The sequence below is a fragment of the Sinocyclocheilus anshuiensis genome, unplaced genomic scaffold, assembly GCF_001515605.1.
Source record: "Sinocyclocheilus anshuiensis isolate Anshui unplaced genomic scaffold, SAMN03320099.WGS_v1.1 scaffold823, whole genome shotgun sequence".
NCBI classification, from domain to species: domain Eukaryota; kingdom Metazoa; phylum Chordata; class Actinopteri; order Cypriniformes; family Cyprinidae; genus Sinocyclocheilus; species Sinocyclocheilus anshuiensis.
This window is the reverse complement of record NW_015546078.1, coordinates 558,083-582,809: the sequence shown is the minus strand read 5'-3', so window position 1 is coordinate 582,809 and position 24,727 is coordinate 558,083. Positions and strand designations below refer to the sequence as shown.

Below are 24,727 nucleotides of genomic sequence, written 5' to 3'. Positions count from 1 at the left end.
ACAATCATGATTGCGGTGGGAGATGGACTCCTGAGCCAAGAGTTTGGCTGGATTTTCTGCAGAAATCTATCATATGGTTCAAGGTAATGGCCGGAATGGGCCTGGGGAGGTTGTTAGAGGACTTTATAGGGTCACCCCAAATCAGGTTTTGTCTTTATGAGCTTTATACAGTGCATTTTTGGCTGACAATTTGGCTGAATCTACCCACTAACAACTGATTAGGATTTCCAAATGGGGTCTGGAAACCTCTGTGGTTGTAGGAGGTCAATGGAAATGTTTCTAAAAAAAAACAATAAAAAAAACATAATAATAATAATAATAAGTGACCCTGGAGCAAGTCTTAAGTTGCTGGGGTATATTTGTAGGAATAGCCAACAATACATTGTATGGGTCAAAATTATAGATTTTTCTTTTATACCAAAAATCATTAGGATATTAAGTAGAGATCATGTTCCATGAAGATATTTTGTTACGTAAATATATCAAAACTTAATTTTTGATTAGTAATATGCATGGCTAAGAACTTCATCTGGACAACTTTAAAGGCGATTTTATCAATATTTTGATTTTTTTGCACCCTCAGATTCCAGATTTTCAAATATTGTCCGATATTAACAAACCATACATCAATGGAAAGCTTATTTATTCAGCTTTCAGATGATGCATAAATCTCAATTTCGTAAAATTGACCCTTATGACTGGTTTTGTGCTCCAGGGTCACATAATAAGAATAATAATATGTTTAATTTATATAGCTCAACAAACAATCATTTCATACGTAATCATTTAAATGTAAACATTTGACCAAGTCCAAGACATGACACAATAGTAGTGCAAACAATCAAATTCAAACAGAGAAACATAACAGCTTTTACGACCAGTAGTAGGTTCAACGAATAGGTTTTGAGTTTAGGCTTAAATCCGTGCAGTGTGGTTATTGTCCTAAGAGACAGGGGCTAAGAGTTCCCAAGCTTATAGGAGCCATAACACAGCAGAGTTTTGAATATATTATTGCAAACCGGAGATATGGTAGTCCAAAAAAAAGATCATTACAGTAGTCAAGGAGAGTTATGATAATAAATGCATGCACTAATGATTCTGCATCTTTTGGGCTGACACAGGAACATAATTTGGCAATACGGCACAGTTGTAAAATTGTGGCTTTAGAGAGTTTACTAATATAAGCATCTGGGTCAAGTTTTTGACGTTGGCAGATGGAGTAATTAATGTTGCTTCAAGGTCAAGTCTGGGGCATTAGTTATATTTGTTGTTTGAAAACAGCTAAATGAATAAATGTTTAAATATCGTACAAAAGCTTATGAATGAGATTGTACAATTGCCACCAAATTTGCCACCAATTTGCCAAAAAGTAAAATAGTTTTATATATACAAAATTAATGCCAGTTCTTACATGTCCTCTGAAACCTATTCTGGTTAAAAAAAGGAACAGAGTATAAACAAATTCAGTAAAAATATTCTTTATGCCTACAGGACACTCATATTTATTGAATTTATTGATTTTACATTATGTTTTTACGCTACTATTTATCATTCTGCTGTCTAGAGACTTGTCATAAAAATAATCAATCAAAAAAAAAATAAAAAAAATAACCAGAACTTTGTTTCTCCTCAGGCTTACACTACATTTAAAACATTTTGTTTAGAAAGAAGTCACTTATGCTCATTTGATATTGTGAAATATTATTATAATTTAAAATAACTCTATTTTAACATATTTTAAAATGTAATTTATTCCTGCGATACATTACTCCAGTCTTCAGTGTCACATGATCTTCAGAAATCATTCTAATATGCTGATTTGATGCTCAAGAAGCATTTATTATTATTGTTGAAAACAGTTGTGCTGCTTAGTATTTTTGTGGAAACGTTTTTTCAGGATTCTTTGATGAATAGAATGTTCAACATTTATTTGAAATAGAAAAAGTAACATTATAAATGTCTTTTGATCAATTTAATGTGTCCTTGCTGAATAAAAGTATACTAATTCCTTTCAAAAAATAAGAAAATAATAAACAAAATAAAAATACACAAGTATAGGTAGAAGAAAGATACAGTGTCAGCTTAGAAAGCAAATATTTTGTAGATAATGGCTCTCTCTTCTTCTCCATCTTTTATAGACGGCTGTGAATTGGAGGCCCAGCCTAAGCAGCAGAGACCTCACTTTTGGTTATTGTCCAAGTGTTGTGTGTGGACTCCATGAGGTTCGCCAAACACTGAATGGATATATTTTTAGCAGAAGCACTACATAGACATTCTGCATTAAGCAAATGTAACACCTGACATTTCAATGGCATTTTAATGGAACACTCAAATAAGCATACACAACCTACTCGCTGTGAACTGATCTCTACTTTTATTTTCTGTTGATATATACATATATAAAAAATAAGAGCATGTGTACAATGGTAATAAATATCAACTTTTTTTACAAGCAAAATAAGTTACGTAACATAATTACCTAAAAAAAAGAAAAAAAAAAAAATACCAGCAAGATTTTTAAAAGATATCTTGAATTGCAAAAAAAAAGAGATTTTCGTAATACAAAAACTCACAAAGTAACAGCAGGTTTAAAGGCATGTGAGATGAAATGAACTGAGATTTTTTTCTAAACAAGCAGGAAAAAAAGCAATGCATGATGCAAGCAAGCATATGCAACACTTCTTGGTCGCTCAGTGAAATTACGTCTGACTTTAAGTCATTAGACAGGCTTATCAAAGCGAACAGTGAAATAAAAAAACGGTGAAATTTCACAATTTCAAGAGAGTCAGAAGCCCATCCTGAGAAGTCCTGGCAGAAAGGATTGTGTCCTTGTTAATCTGACATTTCTCGGCGCTGTTTTTAGTACAAAGATCTTTTCTGACAAGTGTAAACTTCCCTCTTATGCAGTGCTGCGCACACTAGATTGTAGACTAGAAAAGAGCCAATGACAGAATGGAAAGCCGCTTGAGAAAATCGTAAAGCTCTCATGCCACAAAGAACAGCATTCCACCAAAACAAGAGTAGTAGTAACGAAGATTTCAGACAACACTTGTCAGTTCTGTGCAATGGACAAATTCCAGAACATAAAAATAGAGAATAAAAAGAAACGAGAAACAGAAGAAACATGTCTGCAGTCTGCTTTGGCTTCACCCGAGGTGAAGAGGCACAGGTACGAAAACTCTTGTTGTTTTCTCTTCCTTTTTTGAAATACACGAGACTATTGTTTTGTTGTTGAAACTGATACGATATATTTTGCAGAACATCATGCAGCAAAGTATGGATCCGTGATGAGCATCGTAGTGCCTCTCCACCCGCAGGGTCACGAAAAAAATAAAAAAATCTCCTTCATTTGTCTTCACAATCAAAGTCAACGGAATGAAATGTCCTCTGCTTTCCGTTTTCACCCTGTTTTTGTATTTAGTCTTTAAGAGTTGCAAAGCCCACACTGAAAGACAAAAGAGAGTCAGTTTTTAGCTTTTATAGGTTATTCAGAAAAAATCTAAATATGTCTATTAACAGTGTTTTTGTTGTCTTTTTATAGATATTTAAACAAAACACATACAAACCATTAAAAACTTTTTTTCATAAAAATATTCAAAATTAACAATAATGATAATAATAATTATTATTATTAGTGTTGGTGTTGTTGTTATATTATTAAACACAGGATATCTTTTAGTCTGTCTCACATATCAATAATTTGCTGGTTTTATACACTACCGTTCAAAGGTTTGGTGTATTTAAAGAAATGAATACTTAACAAATAATGTCTGTCTCAAATAAATATTGCATATTTGAATGATTCCTGAAGGACCATGTGACACTGAAGACTGGAGTAATATACTTGAATGCATTAAAAAAATACTTAAATACCAGCAAGTACATTTTTAGTACATTCTTATTTTTTTGTGCTAAATATAGTTATACACTATAAATACACTAATTAAAAGTATATTTCTACTTCACTAGTACTTCAGTGCAATTGCAAAAGTATACTAAATACCACTGAGATTTAAAGTGATTTTAGTGCATTGTAATAAAGTATACTACTGCAAAAATATACAGAGGACTTTTATGAGTGTATTTCATAAAAGTGTGCTTTGAATGATTTAAAAATTTGTTCAATGCTAGTACACTTTTATATAGTTATCCTAAGTTTAAATTAAATTGATTTTATTTAAAATATATTAGTTATGTGATAGTTATAAGTAGAGTTTCGCAACTGTGCTACTTAAGTACACTTAATATAAATACACTAATTTGCACTAACACTTAAACTGATTTTAAGTGTAGTCATATAAAGTGCCAGACGTGTTTTATAATTGCATTGCTTAAAAGTGTGCTACAATCGTTTTACATACAATTTTAGTGGGTTTTTATATATACTATCACCAAGTTCTATTGGGATTTTCATGAAAAATACAGTAGAAATGCATTACTTAAGTAAAACCCTGTAGGTTACTGTGCTTAGGCTACTATAATTGCTCTAATTGTCACGGTTCGCAGGTTCACTGTCTCTCTCTCCCTCTCCGGCTCATCAGCTCTGCTATTTAATGGCGTTGCTTCTTACTCTGTGTTTTTACTTAAGTAAAACCCTGTAGGTTACTGTGCTTAGGCTACTATAATTGCTCTAATTGTCACGGTTCGCAGGTTCACTGTCTCTCTCTCCCTCTCTGGCTCATCAGCTCTGCTATTTAATGGCGTTGCTTCTTACTCTGTGTTGCCAGATCGTTGGTGTTTTTGTGGTGTCTTGTCCTGGAAGCGCTCTAGCTCTTTTTGGCCTTGTTCCTCGCTCCTGCTCTGAGCTGCGTTTCCCAAGAGCATCGTAAGCTCAGTTGATCGTAGATGCATTGGTGCCAATGGGTCTACGATGTACTTAGGCTTACAATGCTTTTGGGAAACGCAGCCCTGGACTGTTGGCTGTCGTTACGGTTGGATTTCTGCTTGGTTCCGGTCCTGGACTGTTCATTGCAGTCACAGCGCTACCAGTGGACTATTTCTCTTGCACCCAAGATCTTGATCTCGGTCTGCTGCTCTCTGCTTCCTCTAATAAACTATTTTTTGCTGAACTCACATTTGAATCCTCTGTTATTTCCCACACTAATAGCACATGAATGGATTATTCATTTATATGCATTTAGATGTGTACCAAAATTCACAATTTAACAGTAAGTATACTTTTAGTAAAGTGCTATATTTTTTTTGTGGAAAAAAAGTGAATAAAGTGTATTTTACTGCACTTTTTCACCTGGGTCAATAGACAAATAATATTGTCTCTTCATTTTAACTGGACCGTAATATACGCAGTCATGTCTGACAACTTGACAAATAATTTCTGAAATAATTTCAGAATAATTTAAATAATATAAATTTGGAGAGCACAGATTTCTTTAGAAAATGATTAAACTTGTTTTATTATACTTTATGAAACTATAATGCATGTTCTGCAAAGTTAATCCATTTCAACCATTTTCAAACCAAAATTTTGCATGTAGCATCTATAGACACTAATGACAAAAAGTTATCAAAATAATTTTAATTAGTCAAACCGTTTAGAAGATATCCGCCAATACATTTAGTAGCCATTGCTCTAAACCATTTTCTAAACCATTTGATAAATCCAAATTCTTTTGATAACTTTTTGTCACGAGGGTCTGTAGATGATACATACAAAATGTGGCGTCAATTGGACAAATGGTCTAGAACGAGTTCGAAAAAGATGATTTATAAAACAGCTCAAAGTGGTGGAATAATTTTATGCATGGAAAAAATCCGAGATATACATTTTGTTCAGCTTGACGCAGAGAATCAGATTGTAACTTTGAATTTTGATTGTAACCTGTATAGTTGTGGAGATATGAGCAAAAACGTAAAAATACCCATTATAGCGCCACCTATGGTCTGATTGGGGTGTGTTTGTGCACCTGAGTAGTGCGGGAGATTTGGGACAATCCTGCCAAATTTGGTGTTTCTACGACTTACGGTTTTGGCTGGCCAGACACTTTCAGGGCAGAAAAATAGAAAACGGTACTTTTAAATTGTAATAATGTTTCACAATATTACAGTTTTTACTGCATTTTTGATCAAATAAAAGCAGCCTTGGTGAACATAAGAGACTCGACATGAAAAAAAAAACCAATTTTTGAAACGGTAATGTATAATTTCAAACAAAACTAATAATAATTTCAAATCAAGTAAACATCCCAAATATACGATTTGGCGTAGTCTCACCTGCGTTTGATCAGCCGTAGCCTCTGCCATTCATTCTGGACTTCTTCAAAAAGTCCAGCTCCTTGTAGTCTGTAAAGGATCCCTTTCATGCAGAACAATTCGGCTTCATAACGTGGGCGGAGTCTTCTATACCATTCCAGAAGGAAGGTTTCATTCCATCATGTGGCTTCATTCACCTGCTTTATCATGTAGGCAAACACTGGGGTTGTACTTCATTTGGCAACTCAAGCCAAATATATACAATAATGCACTTGCTGTCGCATCCAACACAGTCTTAGTGCAACATTCTGTTGCATGCTACTAGCACTGGTAATCCTTTCACATTTCAGATGAGACTATCAATCGTAAAAGAAGAAGAAGAAGAAATCCTTGCAATAAACAGACATGGAAAAACCTCACTATATATTAGTTCTGCAAGTCTCAGTACACATTCTCAGAAAAAAGACAATGTTTAAAAAAGTTTTTGAGCTGCGAAGAAAGAAAGGCAAAGCATTTGTTCGTTATTCAAGTCTTGTTTCGGGTTTACAGCTCACTCAGTTGTTTTTTCCCCTTTAATAATTTTTCCTCTGCTTTCCTCGAGCGTGATTGTCATCAAGCGATTTGAGCTTATGCATGTCCTCGTCTCCTCTCTCAAAGGGTGCAAAAAACGTGTCCGAACACCTGAGGCAAGCGACCTCAAGACGTCAAAAATAAACTCTGCGTCCTCTTGCAGCTTGCCAAATGATTGGGATCTGTTGTCAGACCAGACTGACGGCTACATTTGGCTGGTTGGGCTCCTCTCAGAGATGTACCTGCGTTTAGCCAAGATCAACACGAGGCCCTGTCGGTCTGGTCCTTTAAATACAGTCATTTACAAAAGCTCGGTCGAGTGTTAGTAGTGTGTTCTCACCGAGAATAATCCAAGGGAATGTCGTGAAGCACGGTGGCCTCATGGCACGGGAGATGGAAGTGCTGACAGAGAAGAAAGAGTTTGCGGATGAAGAGAGTTCCCCAAGCAGGAGGGAGGTAGGTGAGGTTTTCTGTCGTTTTCCTGCGGGATTTACACAGAAGACTCCTCGGGATTGGCGTTGGGAAGCACGCTCCTCTGCTGCAGAGTTTTACGGAGCTCCTCTTTGAACGGACTGGAGTAGTCGCTGTCTCGGCCGCCCATCCCGATTCCCATTCCCGCCGCTCCCATGCCGGATCTCTCCTCTCCGGCTGAGCTCAGATTGAGCCGGATGTATCCGTTGGTGTTTGAGCTCCGAATGTTGGTGAGGCTCAACCTGCTCGGCGAGTGAATAGGCTGACCGGGAATTGCACTCGGCGATGCCGAGCTTCCGGTGGAGCACAATGCATGCCCAGGCACGATTTTTAGCGAGCCGTCTGAGTAGTAATAATTCGCCCCCGTTTCCCAAAAGCGATCATCATCGTTTGCCATCTTGCTCGGCACAAATGACGGCCGGCTTGGAGTCTCTTTGGGCAAAGTAATGGGGTACACCAAAGTGCTCTCCAACGGCTTCATTTCTGCCCCTTTTCCCAGTGCCAACTTCAATCTTCTACGGAGATACAACGATGCAATGAGCAGCAACAGACAAGCGGCACCCAAAGTGATCACCAGGACCCAGAACAAACCCATGCTGCCATCCGGAGCACGGGCCTCCATGAAGACAGGTGCGCTGGCTACCACCGCCACCTGGTACCTTTCCGTTTGGAACTTCACGCCTTGCTCCTCCGAGTAGCAGATGTAGCGGCCCGCTTGAAGGGGCCCGGCTTGGGGAATGACGAGAGCGCGGAGGGCTCGGTCGAATCGTGGCCCCGGGGCCCCACCTTCCACCAAGGCAAGCTCACGTTCGTTGAGCTCCCAGAAAGGCTGGGCCAAGTTGGAAACCAGATGGCAGGGCAAAACCAGATCCGACCCAACAACCACAGTTACATTTCGCAACCTAGAATGATCTGGGGGGGGAAACAACAACAACAGAATTAATATATTTCATTTTTAAAATAATATTACAAATAAATAAATGTAATGATATAGTCTTAATTTGTTTTTACATTTTGCATTTTGTTTCAGTAATAGTTTCTGCTAAAAATTTGAATGTTCCGGGGAGAAAAAAGCAACAACATTAATATGTGATATTTTATATTTTTTAATAAAAATAAAAATAAATACAATTAAATAAATGTAATAATACATTTTTTAATATATATTTTGCATTTTGTTTTAGTAACAGTTTCTGCTAAAAATGTGAATGTTCTGGGGAGAAAAACAACAACAACATTAATATATGATATTTTATTTTTTAAATAATAATACAAATAAAATTAAATAAATGTAATGATATAGTCTTAATTTTTTTTTACATTTTGCATTTTTAGTAATGGTTTCTGCTAAAAATTGACTGTTTCTCTTCAGCTATTGACAATGATTAAATTATTTGAAACAAAATTATATTCTAGATTTTTTTATTTTTTCTGCATTGTTAATATTTGTCTGGTATTATTTTTTTTGTAATATTTTTTTCATTGAAAAAAAAAGTAAAGGTAATTTTAAAATGAAATTAGTTTTAAATAATATAATAATACAATTATATATATGTATATAGGTCTCACCTTCAGACACTTTCAGGGCAGAAAAATAGAAAACGGTACTTTTAAATTGTAATAATGTTTCACAATATTACAGTTTTTACTGCATTTTTGATCAAATAAAAGCAGCCTTGGTGAACATAAGAGACTCGACATGAAAAAAAAAACCAATTTTTGAAACGGTAATGTATAATTTCAAACAAAACTAATAATAATTTCAAATCAAGTAAACATCCCAAATATACGATTTGGCGTAGTCTCACCTGCGTTTGATCAGCCGTAGCCTCTGCCATTCATTCTGGACTTCTTCAAAAAGTCCAGCTCCTTGTAGTCTGTAAAGGATCCCTTTCATGCAGAACAATTCGGCTTCATAACGTGGGCGGAGTCTTCTATACCATTCCAGAAGGAAGGTTTCATTCCATCATGTGGCTTCATTCACCTGCTTTATCATGTAGGCAAACACTGGGGTTGTACTTCATTTGGCAACTCAAGCCAAATATATACAATAATGCACTTGCTGTCGCATCCAACACAGTCTTAGTGCAACATTCTGTTGCATGCTACTAGCACTGGTAATCCTTTCACATTTCAGATGAGACTATCAATCGTAAAAGAAGAAGAAGAAGAAATCCTTGCAATAAACAGACATGGAAAAACCTCACTATATATTAGTTCTGCAAGTCTCAGTACACATTCTCAGAAAAAAGACAATGTTTAAAAAAGTTTTTGAGCTGCGAAGAAAGAAAGGCAAAGCATTTGTTCGTTATTCAAGTCTTGTTTCGGGTTTACAGCTCACTCAGTTGTTTTTTCCCCTTTAATAATTTTTCCTCTGCTTTCCTCGAGCGTGATTGTCATCAAGCGATTTGAGCTTATGCATGTCCTCGTCTCCTCTCTCAAAGGGTGCAAAAAACGTGTCCGAACACCTGAGGCAAGCGACCTCAAGACGTCAAAAATAAACTCTGCGTCCTCTTGCAGCTTGCCAAATGATTGGGATCTGTTGTCAGATCAGACTGACGGCTACATTTGGCTGGTTGGGCTCCTCTCAGAGATGTACCTGCGTTTAGCCAAGATCAACACGAGGCCCTGTCGGTCTGGTCCTTTAAATACAGTCATTTACAAAAGCTCGGTCGAGTGTTAGTAGTGTGTTCTCACCGAGAATAATCCAAGGGAATGTCGTGAAGCACGGTGGCCTCATGGCACGGGAGATGGAAGTGCTGACAGAGAAGAAAGAGTTTGCGGATGAAGAGAGTTCCCCAAGCAGGAGGGAGGTAGGTGAGGTTTTCTGTCGTTTTCCTGCGGGATTTACACAGAAGACTCCTCGGGATTGGCGTCGGGAAGCACGCTCCTCTGCTGCAGAGTTTTACGGAGCTCCTCTTTGAACGGACTGGAGTAGTCGCTGTCTCGGCCGCCCATCCCGATTCCCATTCCCGCCGCTCCCATGCCGGATCTCTCCTCTCCGGCTGAGCTCAGATTGAGCCGGATGTATCCGTTGGTGTTTGAGCTCCGAATGTTGGTGAGGCTCAACCTGCTCGGCGAGTGAATAGGCTGACCGGGAATTGCACTCGGCGATGCCGAGCTTCCGGTGGAGCACAATGCATGCCCAGGCACGATTTTTAGCGAGCCGTCTGAGTAGTAATAATTCGCCCCCGTTTCCCAAAAGCGATCATCATCGTTTGCCATCTTGCTCGGCACAAATGACGGCCGGCTTGGAGTCTCTTTGGGCAAAGTAATGGGGTACACCAAAGTGCTCTCCAACGGCTTCATTTCTGCCCCTTTTCCCAGTGCCAACTTCAATCTTCTACGGAGATACAACGATGCAATGAGCAGCAACAGACAAGCGGCACCCAAAGTGATCACCAGGACCCAGAACAAACCCATGCTGCCATCCGGAGCACGGGCCTCCATGAAGACAGGTGCGCTGGCTACCACCGCCACCTGGTACCTTTCCGTTTGGAACTTCACGCCTTGCTCCTCCGAGTAGCAGATGTAGCGGCCCGCTTGAAGGGGCCCGGCTTGGGGAATGACGAGAGCGCGGAGGGCTCGGTCGAATCGTGGCCCCGGGGCCCCACCTTCCACCAAGGCAAGCTCACGTTCGTTGAGCTCCCAGAAAGGCTGGGCCAAGTTGGAAACCAGATGGCAGGGCAAAACCAGATCCGACCCAACAACCACAGTTACATTTCGCAACCTAGAATGATCTGGGGGGGGAAACAACAACAACAGAATTAATATATTTCATTTTTAAAATAATATTACAAATAAATAAATGTAATGATATAGTCTTAATTTGTTTTTACATTTTGTATTTTGTTTCAGTAATAGTTTCTGCTAAAAATTTGAATGTTCCGGGGAGAAAAAAGCAACAACATTAATATGTGATATTTTATATTTTTTAATAAAAATAAAAATAAATACAATTAAATAAATGTAATAATACATTTTTTAATATATATTTTGCATTTTGTTTTAGTAACAGTTTCTGCTAAAAATGTGAATGTTCTGGGGAGAAAAACAACAACAACATTAATATATGATATTTTATTTTTTAAATAATAATACAAATAAAATTAAATAAATGTAATGATATAGTCTTAATTTTTTTTTACATTTTGCATTTTTAGTAATGGTTTCTGCTAAAAATTGACTGTTTCTCTTCAGCTATTGACAATGATTAAATTATTTGAAACAAAATTATATTCTAGATTTTTTTATTTTTTCTGCATTGTTAATATTTGTCTGGTATTATTTTTTTTGTAATATTTTTTTCATTGAAAAAAAAAGTAAAGGTAATTTTAAAATGAAATTAGTTTTAAATAATATAATAATACAATTATATATATGTATATAGGTCTCACCTTCATTTTCATTACAAAAAAAAAACGTAAAATTGTAAATTTTAAAATGTAATTCATTTTCATTAATATCAATATAAATATGTTGGTTCATAGAGTGCTTAACACATTTATTAGACCACCAGTATCCACAGTAGTATTTCTAATGCCAAAATATAATTATTGTTGTTTTACATGAAAGGCAGAAAAATAATAAAGCACTTTATTATTTTTATTAAGATACCAAATTACAGTTATTTACTTGCAGTCCTTAACGGAAAAATAAGATTTAATTGTAAAATGTTAAAAATGTCTAAAATGCTTCTGTTGTCCTCATTTGTAAGTCGCTTTGGATAAAAGCGTCTGATAAATGACTAAATAAAAAAATTAAAAAACGTTATGCTTGATTAATATCTGACTTCGGAGAGACGTTGAATGTGCCAGCTCACATTTTTGTATACAAACACGAATTCATTAAGACTATTGAGTTGTTTCAGTCTGTTATTTGCCTAATAAATGACAATACAATTTTTAATTTTAGACAGATTTTTAAACAGATTTTAGACAGGAATTTAAGACAGATTCCTAAAACATCAGTGTTTTCTCTTATGACAGGTGGTCTAATAAATGTGTTAAGCACTGTATATATCAGTCATTGTTGCTGTTTTGTCAGTAATCTGGTTGACACTTTGAAGTGCATGCGACCTCTAATGGAGAACTGCTCACTACAGGGGTCCAGGCCTGCAGGGGGCAGCGTACGTCGGACGTACCAGGACTGGGGATGGAGAAAGGCTTCTCAAACTTGGCTTTTCCTCGGCTGAACCTCTCCAGCATGAGGTCCTGCGAGAGTGTGGATGTGGAGCTGTGGGGGGGAGCACAAATATTGACGATGTGTCAGAAGGCTGTTAGACACAGTGCTATAGAGATGCAGCTTAAAAGCACAAAGAGGGTCCTGCGGAGGAGAACAGAGGGGTGGAACGGGAAAGGAGCGAGTGGCAGAAACAGAAATAAAATAAAGAGGAGAGCACAATGAGCAAAGCAGCGGATGGATGACGGTGAAAGGATGCAGTGTTACTTTGCTTCACGATGCCATAGAAGAACGTTTTTTGTCTAAATGGTTCCATAAAGAACCTTTAACATCTGAAGAACCTTTCTGTTTCACAAAAGCTTCTTTGTGGTGAAAGAAGGCTCTTCAGATTATAAAAAGGTAAGAAAGAAATGGTTCTTTGACTGAATGGTGCTTTGTGGAACCATAAATGGTTCTTCTATGGCATCACTGTGAAGAACCTTTTAAGCACCTTTATTTTTAAGAGTGTAGGTTACAGATTACAAGTTACCCTATCTAAAATGTAGTAAGTAACTTTATTAAAGTAATGTAACTGATTACATTTGATTACTTTTCTAAATTTCGAACGAATGCCATGCACGTTACATGTACTTAATATTATAATAACAATAAATTAAGCATAATTACATGCAAGTAACCTTAAACCAAACCCTAATCCTAACCCTAACTTTATAGTAAGTACATGTAGTTAAGTAATATCACTCAGTACTTAAATGTATAATTACACTGTAACAAGGACACCTTAAAATAAAGTGTAACCAATAAAAAATATGATCCCAAATAGGAAATAAAACTAGCATGTGTCCTATTCTGTGTCCTAAACTCCTGAAACATTGGTGTCTCATATTTTAAAGCAGACAATGCAATTTTGGAAATAAATAAATCAAATCTGTATGTGTGTGTGAAAGTATTCAGATGTAACCCTCCTTTGTAATCTTTAACATTTTCATAAGTAACTGTAATTTAATTAATTTAATCAATTACATTTATTTTGGGTTACACTTTATTTTTAGGTGTCTTTGTTGCAGTGTATTTATACATTTAAGTACTGAGTAATGTTAATTATCTACATGTACTTAGGCCTACTATAAAGTTAGGGTTAGGGTTTGGTTTAAGGTTACTTGCATGTAATTATGCATAATTTATTGTTAGTATAATAGTAAGTACATGTAACACGTGTAACAAGGACACCTTAAAATAAAGTGTATTATAAGTACATCATTCTGTGTAATGTAACTAGTTCCTCCCCAACACGGAAAGGCTGTTAGCAGCAGAACCAACTCAAAGATAGAAGAACGCACCCGCGGTGGAGGTCGATGCGGACACAAGCGCGTCCCTCGCTGTCCCAGGCGCAGTATGGATCTCGGGACAGAAGGCAGTCTGGCTGTGAATGGTACCGGCTGCAGTTTGCCAAGGGCAGCTGAAGAACCTCCGAGCGTGAGCCAATGTACAGATACTTCTATGGAGAACGAATGGAAAGATTTGGGAATGAACAGTGTTGGGAAGGTTACTTTGGAAATGTAATCAGTTACAGATTACAAAATGTAATTAAGTAGTGTAACTATTTCAATTACTTTATTAAAGTAATGTAACTGATTACATTTGATTTGATGTTTTCAACTATTATTAATTTTGAAACATTTAATCCAAGCAGGGTTAACTTTACAGTAGAACTCAACACTGATTACTGTCAGACTTTCAGAATCCTTCATCACTTGAATTACATTACATTACACTGAGACATTAGCAGACGCTTTTATCCGAAGCGACATACAAATGAGGACAATAGAAGCATTCAGAATCAACAAAAGAGCAATGATACGCAAGTGCTATCACAAGTCTCAGTTAGCTTAATGCAGTACACATAGCAAGTTTTCTTTTTAAATCATATAATAAATAAAAAGAAAACAGATAGAAAAAGAATAGAGCAAGCAAGTGTTAGAGGCTTTTTTTGCTTTTGTTAATCAGAAGTCAGAAAGTCAGAATTATAATTGTATAATAAATAAAAAGAAAACAAATAGAAAGCAAAAAGATTAGAGAAGCTAGTGTTAGTTTTTTTTTTAAAGAAAACAAGCAGTTAGTAAATAAATAGAGTGCAAGGGGCAAGTTTTTCTATATTTTTTTATAAAGAATAGAATTAGAATAGAGAGTGCTAGAGTTAGAGGGTCAGATAAAGATGAAAGAGATGTGTTAAGATGAATTAAGATTATAATAATTTAATTTAAAGCACAGCCACCACGAAATCAGACTTTAAAACCTTTTTTTACTTTGAGAGGTTAAACACTAATTTAAAATCATAACAAGATACAGTTTAATAGCTATGAAACTGTTTTTGAAATCAAATCTTTGCATAGTTATGACAGGGAACACTGGCATCTAACAAAGCTTTGGAAAAAACAGTTCATCTTACAAAATAAAGCATACACATAAACCCAAATAGGAAATAAACGCTTATCAAATAAGCATGTGTCCTAGACTCCTGAAACATTGGTGTCTCATATTTTAGAGCAGCCAATGCAATTTGGGAAAGAAATCAATTAAATCTCTGTGTGTGTGAGAAAATATTCAAATGTAACCCCCTTTGCACTCATTAACATTTTTAATTACACATTTTTTTTTCTCAGTAACTACTGAGAACAACAGATTACAGTTACATTTATTTCGGGAAACACTTTATTTTAAGGTGTCCTTGTTACACATCTTACATGTACTTACTATTATCATAACAATAAATTATGCATAATTACATGCAAGTAATCATAATCCTAACCATACAGTAAGTACATGTAGTTAATTAATATTACTCAGTACTTAAATGTGTAATTACACTAACAAGGGCACCTTAAAATAAAGTGTAACCTTATTTTGTAATTAAATTACGTAATTCTGTTACATAGTTACTCCACAACACTGGGAATGAATAATCAAAACAATACACGCAAGTCAGTTATTTTCAGCTATCAGTGCATTCTGTTCGACTCGGTTAATGCTAGCCAGGCGTGAGAGCTGCGCTCAAATGAAATGTAACCCCCTTTGCACTCATTAACATTTTTAATTACACATTTTTTTTTCTCAGTAACTACTGAGAACAACAGATTACAGTTACATTTATTTCGGGAAACACTTTATTTTAAGGTGTCCTTGTTACACATCTTACATGTACTTACTATTATCATAACAATAAATTATGCATAATTACATGCAAGTAATCATAATCCTAACCATACAGTAAGTACATGTAGTTAATTAATATTACTCAGTACTTAAATGTATAATTACACTAACAAGGGCACCTTAAAATAAAGTGTAACCTTATTTTGTAATTAAATTACGTAATTCTGTTACATAGTTACTCCACAACACTGGGAATGAATAACCAAAACAATACACGCAAGTCAGTTATTTTCAGCTATCAGTGCATTCTGTTTTTTGACTCGGTTAATGCTAGCCAGGCGTGAGAGCTGCGCTCAAAGAGATCAGAAATTACTTTGCTGTGTGAGATGGTGAGGCTGTCCACCGGCTGTTGCCGATCAAACAGCTGGATCTCTTCGATCACATGAGCCTCTGAACCCAGAATCACCACACGCTGGAGCCATCCATCCGCTGAACGACAAACAGTGAGAGCGGGAGGAAAGATGGGGATAGATTATATTCATACGGTGAGAAATAATGTAATGGGGAAGGAGAGGGAAAAGGCGAGAGAGGAGAGACAAATAGTCCATTAATTCATCATCAACACATGGCATATTTTTCCGTCATTGGATTTTAGGAACAAGGTTACACCGATTATGGCAGGAAAATTTAATACACCCCAGCTGGTGCCGTGACCTATCATAACTCCGTATGTGTGTGTGTACTTTATCCCGTCCTCAACACACAGTGCTTGTCACAGATAATGTGTCACTGACCCCTCTCTCCGTCAGGAGAAAAAAGTGAGAGTGCGGAAAAGGGATAACGGAGGAGAGCGGAAGAGCTACAGAGTGTTCTTTACAAATCCACCCTGACACTTTTGCTCATGTCAGACTATCTACGTTCACCCTTAATCCTCAATCCAAGACTCTGATTCTCTCTGTCCCACACTCTCTCTCTCTCTCTCTCTCTCTCTCACACACACACACACACACAAATTCATGCAGTCTCAATTAATGTCATTCAACCCTTTTTGCCATCACTAGTAATTTGAAATAGTCTTAAGACATGAAAAATACATTTTTTAAGTATAAAAATATATTTTGAAGCATATATATATATATATATATAAGCATATATATTAAAATGTTACACTAGCTGTACTGTATTTGTCTTTTGAGTGCATTTGATGCAATACTGGACTCATCGGATGCTTTAAAGAGGTTGAGCCTTGAATGTGTTTATGCGAGATTGCCAAGGCCAAATACATCTTTTCAATTTTTATTTGAAGGACTGACCTTCCTGCATGAAAGGAATCACCTGGCGGAGGTGACTTTCCCACTTAGATGCAACATTATGGCTAATAAAATGCTTTCTTTGGCTGCTCTATTCACACTTGTGCACAAAAGGACAAAGGAACAATGAAGACAATGCAGGAAACTGTCAAATAACCCTCTTGACAAAGAAGTACTGCAGTCATTTTTCATACATGAGTCCATTTACGTGTTTCACTTCCAGTAGCATACCTGTGCCTATGAAGAGCATGCTGTAGGATCTCTGGTCCAGAGAGCTCACTCTGTCCACTGCTAGTCGGGTGAAGTTGATCCCTTTAGTAAGCAGCAGGGGGCGAGCTTCTGCGTGGTCCTCCATTAGCGGATGCTTCTTGGCAAAGTTTAGCGTGGCGTCAGGCAGCTGCAGAGAACTGTTGTAGCCGTTTTCCCTGTCAAAGTTTGTGATGCACTGTGGAAAGAACAAGATAGGAAGGTCTTTTAACTTGATAAGGGATTTTATTTAACTTTATATAGCATGTCATTCTGTATATGACCAGTATTTTACAATTTAACTTTTGTTTTTTTCATACAAATACACCCCGCTTGAACTGGAATAATAAGAAGAAAGAATTACGGGAAATGAAGCATTCTTCTACCGTGGTCCATTGGTAAAGTTAATGTGATCAGATATATAAACTAGAAAAGCAAAGCTTTTTTTTATATTTTCAGTTAAAAAAGCAACATAAATTTCTTCCTTTCATTTTCAATTCATTTAAATTCTACTAAGCATCCTGACAGCAATCTCAAGATATTTTTTTTCTCTTGCTCACCAAGGCAGCATTTATTTGATCACAAATACAGCAAAAAACAGTCATATTCTAAGATATGATTACAATTTAAAATAACAGTTTCTATTTTAATATACAGTTATAGATGTAATTTATTCAAGTAAAAGCAATAACAAAGAGTGAAAAATTTAAGGGGGTCTGAATACTTTCCGTACCCACTGTATATATATATTTTTTTTTTTTGTAAAAGTCTAAGTTTTTACTTTCTGTTTTGATTGATTTGATATGTTCCCGCTGAATAAAGTAAAAACAAACAAAAAACAAATAGCAGCTGAGTCTTAGCCATCTTCAAGAAACATCTCTTCAATTCTAACTCTATTTGTTTTCTTTTTTTAATAATAATAATAAAAAACACCTGACCCTCGAACACGCTCTATTCTATTTCAATCCTATCTACTTGTTTTCTTTTTATTTATTATAAAAAAGGATCCTCTGACACTAGCGTTCTCTATACTTTTTCTATTCTTTTTACTTATTTATTTTTATTTAAAAAAAGACCCTGTAACATTAGCGTCCCTTACTCTTTTTTTATTCTATCTACTTGTTTTCTTTGTATCTATTATAAAAAAAAATCCTTGCATACTGCGTAACTCAGAATCAGTTGTGGTTGCAACACACAGATGTAAACAAAGGTGTGTGTTACTTTGTAGCGTCATTTACAACAGCTTCGAACGCGGCTCAGCCAATCAGAATCAAGCACCGGAACTCTCCGTTTTATAACAGTATTTTGAATTTTACAATTCATTGTATTGTGTTTTAGAGTTAACAGAAATGTCTGTAAAATTAATGGATAATGTTGTGTGCAATGAGCTGCCAGTACTTTTTCTGTTACTTTACGTATTTATTTTTTTACAGTGCACTCTCACTCAACCGTTGTAATCGGTTCTGAGTTACGAGCTGAAAAATGACTGTATGCACAGAAATCTATTTTTAGCCGACTGCTTAGTCACAGACAGCGGCTGCTGAGCTCACCGCTCCGGGTCGAGGGCTGGGAACGGTGCCAGTGTATCGGCCCCATCGCTGAGACGACTCCCTGTATTCCTTATATGGCCCGTCGAACACGTTTTTCACCTCTCCGATCTGGTACTGACACACAGCAGACACGTCCACATCCCCCCTGAGAGAGAGAGAGAGAGAGAGAAAGAGTCAGTCTCAACTAAATGACTGCGCTACATTGGCTGCTTTATTACAGTAATAGCCTTACTGTCAACATAATGACAGTGCAGCATTTTCTACACTTGAGGAACACGGCTGGATGTTTGGCACGGTGACACTTTTATACAAGCAGAGGACAGAGCGACTTTCACAACTACAGACAACGCACTATACTGCCAAAAGTATTGGAACCCCCCTTCTAATAAACAGGTTTGACTCCTTTAGTCATTTCTATGAGTACAAATCTTAGTGCTTTTAAGCATATAATGCTATTCTAGGGAATTGTGTGCTTCTAATTTTATAGCAACAGTTCGGACAGGAGCCTTTTCTGTTCTAACACAACAATGGCTCTGTGTATAATGCAAGGTTCAAACAGAAATGATTGATTGAGTCAGTGTGGAAGAACTTGACTGGTCTGGTGTGACTTTAAATGCAGACCTTGAGCCGAAAACTCATCACCAAACACCTGTGACTTGTACATATGAATACAGTCATTTTAGACACCTCCAAAACTGTTGCAACAGAGATGGAAATACATTTTTAATTATGTTTCCATCTTTGTTGCCACAGTTTTGGAAGTGCCTTTTTCTGTTCTAATGTACAAGTCACAGGTGTTTGGTGATGAGTTTTTGGCTCAAGGTCTGCTTTTAAAGTCCCAGCAGAGGTGTTCTTTTTGAACTTGGCCTTAAATATTAAAGTATTTTTTAAACAGCATCATAAAATTTAAAATACACCCCGCTTGAACTGGAATAATAAGAAGAAAGAATTACGGGAAATGAAGCCTTCTTCTACTTTGGTCCATTGGTAAAGTTAATGTGATCAGATATATAAACTAGAAAAGCAAAGCTTTTTATATGTTTTCAGTTAAAAAAGCAACATAAGTTTCTTCCTTTCTTTTTCAATTGATTTAAATTCTATAAGCATGCTGACAGCAATCTCAAGATATTTTTTTCTCTTGCTCACCAAGGCTGCATTTATTTGATCAAAATACAGAAAAAACAGTCACATTGTTAGATATGATTACAATTTAAAATAACTATTTTCCATTTTTATACAGTTATAGACGTCATTTATTTAAGTAATAGCAAAGCTGTATTTTCAGCATCATTACTCCAGTCTTCAGTGTCACATGATCGTCAGAAATCATTCTAATATGCTGATTTAATCATGCATGTTGGAAAAAGTTGTGCTGCTTATTATTTGTGGAAACCGTGATGCGTTCTTTGATAAAAAAGTTCAGCATTTAAGTGAAAAAAAGAAGAAGCTTTTTTTGTTGGCTTTTTGTATTTTTGTCCTCATTTGTAAGTCGCTTTGGATAAAAGCGTCTGCTAGATGACTAAATGTAAATGTAAAAGTATGTCAAAGTCTTCAGCTAGGTTTAGGACTTTCTTTTTGAACCTTGCCTTAAACACAGAGGCATTGTGATGTTAGAATAGAAAAGGCTCCTGTCCAAACTGCTGCTATTAAATTAGAAGCACACAATGCTTAAACATTAAGATTCGTACTCATGGAAATTACTCAAGTAGTCAAACCTGCTCATTAGAAGGGGGGTTCCAATACTTTTGGCAGTATAGTGTATGTAGTGTGTGTTCGCTCACCACTGCGCGTGGAAGATGCTGTAGAAGCTGGTGCTCTTCCAGTCCGTCCCGGGCAAGGTGAAGACGGCACGCAGGTTATTAAAGGTGATGTGGCGCTCGGGGAAAGAACACATCAGCCGAGCTTTCTGGAAGGTGGTCCACTTCTTCTGCAGGGTCCGTGTGCCCCCCAGGTCTCCCTGAAATGAGAAGCAAGCAGCCATTTAACAGAGGTTTTAACACGACACTTCATACAGGTACAATCACCCTAGAGCTAGATTGCATGACAAAAGCATAAAGCATGAAGCATGACAAACACTTTTCTAAAAGTATACAAATATATTTAATAATATATTTGATTATAAAAACTTTTAAAAATAATATTCATCTAATCTTTCAGTTAATATGAGTTCATGAAAACTGTTTAGCCTTCACCAGTAATTCTCAACAGTCATGTGGTATGACAAATGCATTTTTTAAAATATATTTAAAAATGCATATTCTATGCCACCGGATGAAAAAGCTAAAAAAGTCACTGGTAATTTTATTTTACAAGTTTGACTTTTTTTCTCAGATAACATCTCACAATTTTGACTTTTTAATTCTGCGTTTATATCTTGCAAGTTACTTTTTTATTGCATTATTCTGTGGCAGAAACAAGCAACAATAAATAGCATGTATTGCAGTATACAGATATATTTTATAATAATATTCATGCAATCTTTCAATTAACACAATTTTAAATAGTCATGTTGTGTAACAAATGCATTTTTTTAAATATTAAAAAAAAAAAAAAAATATATAATAAAAAATAAAAATTTATATTTTATTACAATATATTTATATAAATAATTTAGTCTCTCAATTATTTAGTGACCCTTTTACTAATTTTAAATAGTCCTGCGATACCAAACACATTTTAAAAAGTATAAAAATATATTTTAAAGCATGTATATTTTTACACGTGCTTTACTCTGTAGCCTTCTGGTGTTTTCAGAGTTTACTCTCACCTTACACACACGTGCCACCCGCGCCACAGTCAGATCGCTGTCACAGTCCAGCTCCACTGCTCTCTCGCTAAAGAAGAAGTAGATCTTATCGTCGTCTCCATCTTTACTGCTGCGGCTCTCTCGGACCAGCGCCGAACCCACAAAGTTTGGCTCTGCACCAGACAGCAGGGAAAGATATGGAAAGACGTGTTGGAATTGGGGACACGGCGCTTCACAGAGAAGGGCTGGTGGTTACTCGATGAACAGATAAAAGATCTTAAGTTTCCACCTCGGGATTAACCCTGCTAGAAAGATCAGAACCATGTTCCCTGTACATCACTTAATACCGTACTTCTGATGCAAAGCTCAATCTTCATCAGCATCATTACTCCAGTCTTCAGTGTCACATGATCCTTCAGAAATCATTCTAATATGCTGATTTAATGCTTAAAAAACATGTATTATGTTGAAAACAGTGGTGCCGTTTAATATTTTTGTGTGAAACATGATACTGTTTTGTTTTCAGGATTCTTTACATTTAAAAATAAACCTTTTGTAACAATGTAAAAGTCTTTGCTGTCACTTTTGATCAATTTTAATGTGCTCTTCCTGAATAAAAGTAGTCAATTATTAAAAAAAAAATCTTACTGAACCCAAACTTTTGACTGTTTATTATATTAATCATATCATATCATATCATATCATATCATATCATATTATATTTAGTGCTGTCAAACGATTAATCGCGATTAATCGCATACAAAATAAAAGTTTTTGTTTGCATAATATATGTGTGTGTACTGTGTATATTTATTATGTATATATAAATACACACACATACAGTATATATTTAGAAAATATTTACATGTATTTACATGTTTATGTTTATATTCATAAAATGTATATTATAAATAAATATATTTAATATATAAACATAACATATTTTTCTGAAATATATACATGCATGTGTGTGTATTCATATTTACATAATAAATATAAACAGCATACATACATATATTATGTAAACAAAAACTTTTATTTTGGATGCGATTAATCGCGATTAATCGTTTGACAGCACGAATTATATATTATATTATATTATATCATTATATTATATTATTATATAGTATTATATTATATTGGTCACACTTTAGTTTTGGGACCAATTCTCACTATTTACTACAACTTTTGCCTCAATAAACTCCCAATTTTCTCCTTATTAATAGTTAGTAAGGTAGTTGTTAGTTTAGGTATGTGGTTTAATAATTAAGGGATCTGACATATGGTCATGCAGAATAAGGCATTAATACGTGGTTTATAAGTACTAATAAACAACCAATATGCTAGTAATATACATTATAATAAGCTACTAGTTAATAGTGAGAATTTGTCCCTAAACTTAAGTGTTACCATTATATTATATTACATTATATTATATTATATATATTATATAGACAGAAATTACTCCCTCACAACTGAAGAAGTACTTCACACTAAGAAAAACAGCTGTGCCTATTATTGTCAACAATATGATTATTTTATTTAAAATTAGGCTATTATTAAAATAATTATAATAATAATAGTGCATTATTGCATCCTCTGGTTCAACAGGGTGCGCTCACAGGAATGATGCAGAGACTGGGACAGACTTAAACAGACAAAATATAATCCTGTTTCCATTAAAAAAACAGGTCTGAGCTTATGGACCTGTTGCTATGACAACGACTCAGAGATGAGTTTTGGAGAATGAAACAATACAGGATTGTGTCAAGTTGCCAACAACTGAATCCAGATAACTCCATATCCATGTCTATTCTCAGTTAATAAACGCTGTTAATTTTTTTATATTATTATTATTCTATTTTTCATATTATATATTTTTGGAAATTGTTAAATAACGTGTATACACACACACACACACACACACACACACACACACACACGAATGTGTACACACACACACACACACACACACACACACACACACACACACACACACGCACACACACGCGCACACAAACTCACACACACACAAACACTGTAAAAATGATCATAATTAATTGCTAAAACCAGTAATTTAACTGCAAATAAAATCCAAGAAATATTACATTATGTATAATATCTATGTGTATAATATGAGGATTACGAGAGCAACGTAGGATCATATTCCAAAAAACTCCATGTCCAAAGAAGCAACATGGTTTATTGACTGTTCTGGTGATAATCAAACGAATTCAGCAGAGGCATGATATATGTGACACTGGACAACAAAACCAGTCATAAGGGTCGATTTTTTGAAATCTGAAAGCTGAATAAATAAGCTTTCCACTGATGTATGGTTTGTTAGGATAGGACAGTATTTGAAAATCTGGAATCTGAGGGTGCAAAAAAATCTAAATATTGAGAAAATCATCTTTAAAGTTGTCCAAATGACGTTCTTAGCAATGCATATTACTAATCAAAAATTAAGTTTTGATATATTTACAGTAGGAAATTTACAAAATATCTTCATGGAACATGATATTACTTAATATCCTAATGATTTTTGGCATAAAAGAAAAATGGATAATTTTGACCCATACAATGTATTGTTGGCTATTGCTACAAATATACCCCAGCGACTTAACACTGCTTTTGTGCTCCAGGCTCACATTTATATTTTGTGTGTGTGTGTGTTATCAGACTTACCATTGAGCCACGCCGGCAGGTATTCACTCTTCATGCTGTAATGCTGCTGTCCCAGGTTCCTCAGGATTACAGGCTCTGTGCCCAGAAAGTTATTGAGGGTGGCGGAGTACAACTCTTTGTCTAGGAAAGGAGAAGAACGCTTAGAGCGGGAACAGGTGCAAACGCACGCACTCCTGTCTACAGCCCTGCGGTTATGAGATATTAAAGAGGGACTCCATTCTCTCCCGAGTGTGGGAAGAGAGGAGGCATAAACGCATCCACGGGCTGCACCGAACACAAAAGGACACCCACACACAAGACACAAGAATAATAATGCAGGTTTTTGCATGTGTGACTCACCCACAATGAGGCCAGTGTGACCCTTGGCGGGGTCATAGGGGCACTTTCCCTTGCCGTCCTCCAGGGCGGAGCTATCCAGAGTGAAATGATCTGCATTCTATCAAAGACAGAAATAGTCACATATGGATAGAGCGCACACACACGCACACAGTCACACACACACGCACGCACGCACACACACACACACACTCTCTCTCACACACGCACGCACACACACACACACACGCACACTCTCTCTCACACGCGCACGCACACACACACAC

At 36.0% G+C, this 24,727-nt stretch overlaps 1 protein-coding gene across 1 annotated transcript in view; it reads right to left on the bottom strand.

The window, feature by feature from the left end:
- Window positions 1–2,556: 2,556 nt before the first annotated feature.
- Window positions 2,557–24,727, bottom strand: part of LOC107699920 (semaphorin-4C-like) — an 85,294-nt gene continuing 63,123 nt past the window's right edge. The window contains exons 6-16 of the mRNA XM_016501365.1: window positions 24,465–24,561; window positions 24,126–24,245; window positions 21,459–21,610; window positions 20,473–20,648; window positions 18,692–18,836; window positions 17,127–17,340; window positions 15,959–16,074; window positions 13,773–13,930; window positions 12,395–12,486; window positions 9,060–10,991; window positions 2,557–3,445 (exon numbers count right to left, since the gene is read on the bottom strand). Of these exons, the coding sequence (XP_016356851.1) occupies window positions 10,099–10,991; window positions 12,395–12,486; window positions 13,773–13,930; window positions 15,959–16,074; window positions 17,127–17,340; window positions 18,692–18,836; window positions 20,473–20,648; window positions 21,459–21,610; window positions 24,126–24,245; window positions 24,465–24,561 (2,163 nt within the window). The 3' untranslated portion in view covers window positions 2,557–3,445; window positions 9,060–10,098. The remainder of the gene's footprint in view (window positions 3,446–9,059; window positions 10,992–12,394; window positions 12,487–13,772; window positions 13,931–15,958; window positions 16,075–17,126; window positions 17,341–18,691; window positions 18,837–20,472; window positions 20,649–21,458; window positions 21,611–24,125; window positions 24,246–24,464; window positions 24,562–24,727) is intronic.